Source organism: Pimephales promelas, chromosome 18 (genome assembly GCF_988280905.1).
Source record: "Pimephales promelas chromosome 18, fPimPro1.hap1.1, whole genome shotgun sequence".
In the NCBI taxonomy this organism is placed as follows: domain Eukaryota; kingdom Metazoa; phylum Chordata; class Actinopteri; order Cypriniformes; family Leuciscidae; genus Pimephales; species Pimephales promelas.
The window spans coordinates 20,534,097-20,540,345 of NC_142786.1; the positions used below are offsets into that span (position 1 = coordinate 20,534,097).

The 6,249-nt window shown below is 38.7% G+C and overlaps 1 protein-coding gene across 6 annotated transcripts in view; it reads left to right on the forward strand.

The window, feature by feature from the left end:
• csmd3b (CUB and Sushi multiple domains 3b) overlaps nt 1-5,454 on the forward strand; it is a 636,199-nt gene extending 630,745 nt beyond the window's left edge. For all 6 annotated transcript variants that reach the window (XM_089123029.1, XM_089123027.1, XM_089123028.1 and 3 more), the window contains 3 exons: nt 242-329; nt 2,416-2,551; nt 2,840-5,454. In XM_089123029.1, the coding sequence (XP_088979155.1) occupies nt 242-329; nt 2,416-2,551; nt 2,840-2,999 (384 nt within the window). In that variant the 3' untranslated portion in view covers nt 3,000-5,454. The remainder of the gene's footprint in view (nt 1-241; nt 330-2,415; nt 2,552-2,839) is intronic.
• The last annotated feature ends 795 nt before the right edge of the window (nt 5,455-6,249 follow it).

A 6,249-nucleotide genomic window follows, 5' to 3' on the forward strand; every position in this document is an offset into this window, starting at 1 on the left:
TATCTACTGCAATCGTATCCGTTGAATTCACAAAATGATTCAATGTGATTTATGAACTAGTTCAATCATTTGTTTACTGATCAAACTGATTCTCAAAGCGGATGTCGATTTCTTAACTTCAGCATGTTGACAATTTCATTGTCAGATTATCTCCCATATTTATCTTGGCAGTCTGAGTGAGCAGTAGTGATAATATATGGAAAGTAGATTCCCGTTGATCTGTTTGATTGTTGTCTGTCAGGTGTCTGCTGAACCAGACGGCTCCACATACGTCTTTCAAGGCTTTATACAGGGTAAAGACTTCGGCCAGTTTGGCCTGCAAAGGCTAGGTAAGAGATTGTGATGGTTTTTGTTGTTGTTGATTGTTTAAAATATGTTATTTCACTCTGTTTTTGGTGTGAACATTTGTTTTTAATAAAGGGCTCCTATTATGTTTTTTTACATCTTTAACTTTCCTTTCCTGTTTGAGCATGAAAAAGCTCTGCAAAAGCCCCTCAAATTGGGAGTTATTCTCTATATCAGTTTCAGTGTTTCTGAACTCCCTGAAACGCCTCCATTGTAGTCTTAAGTTTTCTTTATTCCTCATTTAAATAATTCATACGCAGGATAAAGGGGCGGGGCCTGGTTAAGTTAGTTATGCGCTTTTCCTCTACACAGTACCAGCTCGACTCGACTCGCCTTTGTTTGGTTTTGCACTGTGTAAATGTACTTTTTTTATATCACCTCCGGCGAGGTTCGGAGGCAATACTAAAATGTGACGTAAAAACAATGCCGACTGCTGATTGGTCAGAGAGAATCGTCACCATTCACTGTGTCATCATTGCACGCGCCAGATGGAGTATCCAATAACCCTGCCATTTTTAAATAGTTTGGACAGAGATAGTTACTAAAGTACTATTATTATGACAACTCAGAAGAATACGCTGTGGTCAAACGAGGCAGTGCAGACTTTCCTTTGTTTGGTTGCCGAAGAGAGGATCTAGCGAGAGCGTGACGGGGCAACGAGGAAAGAAAGGCGTCGCCACTATTTGCAGTGGTGGAATGTAACGAAGTACAAATACTTTGTTACTTTACTTAAGTACATTTTTCACGTATCTTTACTTTACTTAAGTAGAACAAATAGCGCATACTTTTTACTTTTACTTCGTTACATTTTGCAGCAATTATTATACTTTCTACTCCACTACATTTCTACAACTTCGGTTACATTTTCATTACATTTTCTGATCAGTTTTTCCCCTGCCAAAACGTAATCTGACCGTCCGTCCGTTGCAAGTTTGTCTCACCAGTGACGTTTGGTCGCCATAGAGCCTCCATTTTTGCACTCAGGTCTAAGGCCCATGGCCCTCTATCAGAATCCAGAGTTTCAAGAAGATTGGAGAAACTTATTTTTTCGCACAAAAAAAAAAGGACAGGGGTAACACTGTCGTTTTTTTTTTGGGTCGAAATTTTGAGTTTCTCCAATCTTCTTGAAACTCTGGATTCTGATAGAGGGCCATGGGCCTTAGACCTGAGTGCAAAAATGGAGGCTCTAGATATATCAACCCGGTCACACTAAATGCGTCTCCCATGCAGTGCGTTTATAGTGCAATTTATGAGCGAAAATTAATTTTTACATGCATAGGAAACGCACCGTGTGTAATATACGTTTGGTTAGGATTATGGCAAGCCAAGAGGTTCAGAATTACACCATAAATTAATCGCGTTTACTGCCATAGTTATTAACATATAGTAAGGATAAGCATGATGTGTATATTACCTAATTGCAAGCTTGTTTCAGAAATGGTGACGACAATTTTTTTCCATCGTTATTGAACATCATTATAGGAGTATTAGGTTGAATGAGTTAGAATTAAATGTTTTATTAATCATTAGAAAATAGACATTAAGAAAATAAATTATGCAAGTACTTTTACTTTTAATACTTAAAGTACATTTAAAATCAGGTACTTTTTACTTTTTGCTTAAGTATGGTTGTCATTGTGTTACTTCTACTTTTACTAAAGTAAATATTTATCTGGTTATTTGTATTTTTACTTAAGTACTGAGATTTAGTACTTCCTCCACCACTGACTATTTGTGGCGGTAAAAGCGAGTCGAGTCGAGGTGAGCTGCTACCGGTAATGGAAAAGCGCCGTTAGAAGTGTGTTGAAACTGGCGATTTTGGTAAGGGTCGGGACAATTCCCAAACATGCTGAAAGTGCTTGACCAATCACAACTCACCCATACAGCTGACCAATCAGAGCTCATTGAGTTTTCAGAAGGAGGGCCTTCATATGGATAAGGAAGGCTGTGTATCTTCAAGTATGAAATCATATTCTCATAGAGCATTTGTAAAAAGGCATAATAGGTCCTTTTAATGCATCTTTGACATATTTTGCAACATGAAAATTCATAATTCTCAATCTCTTGCAGGTTTGAACATGTCAGAAAGTAATAATTCGTCAAACCCACCACATGGTACAAACAGTAGCTCTGTGGCCATAGCAATCCTTGTGCCTTTTTTCGCCCTGATATTTGCAGGCTTCGGATTTTATCTCTACAAGCAGCGGTGAGTCTCGCGTCTTTTCTCATTTGTCAAAGTTTGTTTGCGGAGTTGTTATTGCTAGACAGATCAGAACGAATTTAGAAATCAGTCTCTGACAAAATCATCATCATTTCCTGCAGGACGGAAAGAAATAGATGGTGACAGATAACGTCTGTAGAGACAGAATTAGCTGGTTTGCAGGTTATTGAATGCGATCATAATTTGATGCTTGCGTGTGCTTCCACTGCAAACTCTCAAAGCGCTTGCAGATTGTTTTCTAATGACGTTTTGATGTTGTGTCTCGTCTGACAGGACTACTCCAAAAACCCAGTACACGGGCTGTTCGGTTCACGAGAACAACAACGGACAGGCCGCCTTCGAGAACCCCATGTACAACACCAACGCGAAGTCCGTGGAAGGCAAAGCCGTCCGGTTCGACCCCAATCTGAACACAGTCTGCACAATGGTATAATTAGATCCGCCTGACGCGATGAGAACATCTGTGGATTTTCTTTTTATTTAAGGGTTTTCGCCTTGTTTTTTTTTTAAATGGAGGTGGATACAATCGCATTACAGTCATGGACGGATTTGTCTGAGACTCGCAGAGGATGTCTAGCACAAACACTGTTGCCCTTCCTCTGGGATATAAAGCACACTCTTCAGGAACCGTTTGACCACGCGTGTCCGCCGAGGACATGTATGAAATACGAAACACATTGTCATGGGGGATCTTTTTCTGAAGACTCGCTCTGAAAAGGTTCTTCATGACGGAAAGCATGAAGAGATTCTTCTGCTACCTTATTCACACTCCGTGAGTGCTTCTTCACAGTGGACTGGGTATTTTTTTAGGGGAAAGGGATCTGTAAATCTACTTGCATATATATGAGGAGCATTCACCACCTATATTTTTGTGCTATATAGGGAAACGCCCACAGAGAACGATTCTATCAAGAGTTTATAAAGAGATTCACATTGACCAACACGTATTCTCTGACGGTTTTGTACGGTACACAACGTTTTATTTACAGCTTATTCAGTCATTCCTTAGGTTTCGGTTCGTGATGTCGCCAGTGATTGGACATTGATGCATTTTGTGATGTGTGATGATGTGTATGGGCAAAACACGAGAGAAAAAGAGGATTTTTTTTTTTGTTATAGATCTTTGATATTCGGTGGGTATGTCTGTTTATAAGCACCCATCTTCAGTATGGGCCGTAGGACACATGTCAGCATTCTGACCTGAAGCCTGCAGATTCATTTCTGGTAACACTTAAAGCCTTTATATAATGCATTGTAGAAGTATTTTTATAATCGTAAGCTGCATTGTATGGTATACATGACAAACCATGGAAACTGCTAATAGTATAATGCATTATAACGTGCATTATGAATACCTTGATAATGCATTAAACATACAGGTTTTAAGGGTTACTGAACTTTTCAGTGCTGAAGTGTCATTGAGCTCCATTTGTATTTGGTAGACAAATTTGATATGATAATTTGGTCATTATAACAACTTGCCATTCTTAATATATACAAATTTGTATAAAATGAAATGCACTTGACATTTATACAGTATACTTTTATATATATATATATATATATCTCAGATTACATAAAACCAATGCATGTTTCTTATATTGATATATGGTGGCATCATATCTATCGTGTACATAAGGCCCATGAAACTCTTTTCCAGTTATGTCTGACCTTGGTGTGTTAACACCAAACACACCCGTAAACTTTTGGTGACTAAGTAAACCGATGCGGACTTGATTTTAGAAATAAAGTGGGTTTGGTTAACCTTAAAAGTAAAAACGCGAAACACACCTAAGAGATGCGCTAAATGTGTGGTATTTGAGGAAATTACGGTACAAACACAAGCAGGGTCAGACACTATTGGTCATGTGTTTCCAGGCCTGCAAGCTGTGAGATTCATTCCAGTGCCTTCTGAAGTACTCACCACCACATGTTCCTAAACAGGCCATATGAAAGGATATTGAAAATGATTTTGTGTCCGTAGAATGAATGAGATATTACAGATATTACAGCTGTTGTGTGTTGCAGACTTCAGGAGGCTATGCTGACATCACTGTCCTGGAGGTCCAAAAACTAACAAACCAACATTTTTTGCATTCATGTTTGCACTCAGCCATAGGGATCTGCAGTCTTGCACGCCATTGACCGATTTATTTTGTTTTATTATTTATCAGGATGGTTGTTTTTTTAATACATGGCAGATTTTTTACACAGTGCCTACCAAAAACCATGTGACCCAGGTCTGCTGCTTCCTCACTTCACTTCTGCCATATTTCTTCCCATTGTTTTAATTCCTCCCTGCCAGTGAAATGTGTGGTTAAGAAGTTTTATCCAACGCCGTGGCCCGTTCCAGACCTTTCGACTTCCTCTGCCAGTCTGAACTTATTTGCCAACAACAGCTTTTGCTATACCTGACTGCAATAAAAGAAAACACACATTTATGATAAAAAAAAGACACTTTTTGATCAAACAGAAGAATATTTGCAGTACAGCTGGGTACTCCTCCCATGATAATGCATTCAAAAGAGATATAAAAAAAAGAGGGTAAAAAAAGAATAAAAAAGTTTTGTAAAGAAATATATTTTTATGAAGAAATTATTTGTAAAATGTATGAAACTATTATGTAAATTTTCAATGCAATGTAAGATTAAAAAGGCTAATTCCTTTTGTAATGAGTGTTTTGTGTTTTCATACTTTCATTCTCGTGGAATTAGACATGGTCTGTAAAGATGAGCCAAAAACAACAGACCAATGATATTGTCATGCTTTAAAACATGTTCTCCTAATATTATTCAAATCCATCAGATCCTTCTCAAAATCTCAGTGTGAACATTGTTCAGCAAACAACATGACTGATTAAGATTTCACAATTAAACATTGCTGTTTACCCCCTGCGTAAATGTCACACTTGTTGTCTTCAGGAACATTTGTGTTGCTGTGCAACCACTTGATTGACACCTTCCTTCACACTCTGACGCATTGAGTGCAGGGGTTTTTGAAGCTGCAGAAGTCCCTGTGGGGTGGACCAATCTCATTTCCCCTTTGACACCGTCTTAATTGCAGTAGCGGTCCACAAATGAATAAACTCTGCCCATGACATCCATCAAGTTACAATGGCTGCATGGGAAATCCAATACTCTACTTATTTTGAAGTACTTTGTGACCGCTAAAAGAGTATGTTCAAATGTGTGTTGTATGAATATACATTCGCCATGTTGTTCTTATCACGCAGCATCAGTTGTCGCATCACTGCCATTCACAAATCCTCTTAAAGGGTAACTAAACCCCTGGTCAGAGCCTGACTCCACCCACTGGCAATATTTGAAAAACGCTGGAAAAGTGGGCAGAGCCCAGCGGAGGGGGGCGTGCACCTGAGACGCATCTCTTTGTATGGAACTTGCCTATGTCACCAACAACCGCTATTTTACATACCACCGCAAACATCCAATAGGAAAATTCAACTGCAGTCGCCACCGTTCAACCTGAAGAGGGCAGCACTAAGACGTTTTTACAGCATACATTGTAGAAATAGAACACTTTATAAACAAATGCCAAAAAAGTTACTCGAGTCAATGACTGGTATTAATAAAGATCCATTCTTACAGATCATTAACTAAAAAAAGTTGGTTAAGTGTTTAGTTACTCTCCATCATATACAGACTTCTCACCGGAAGATCATATGT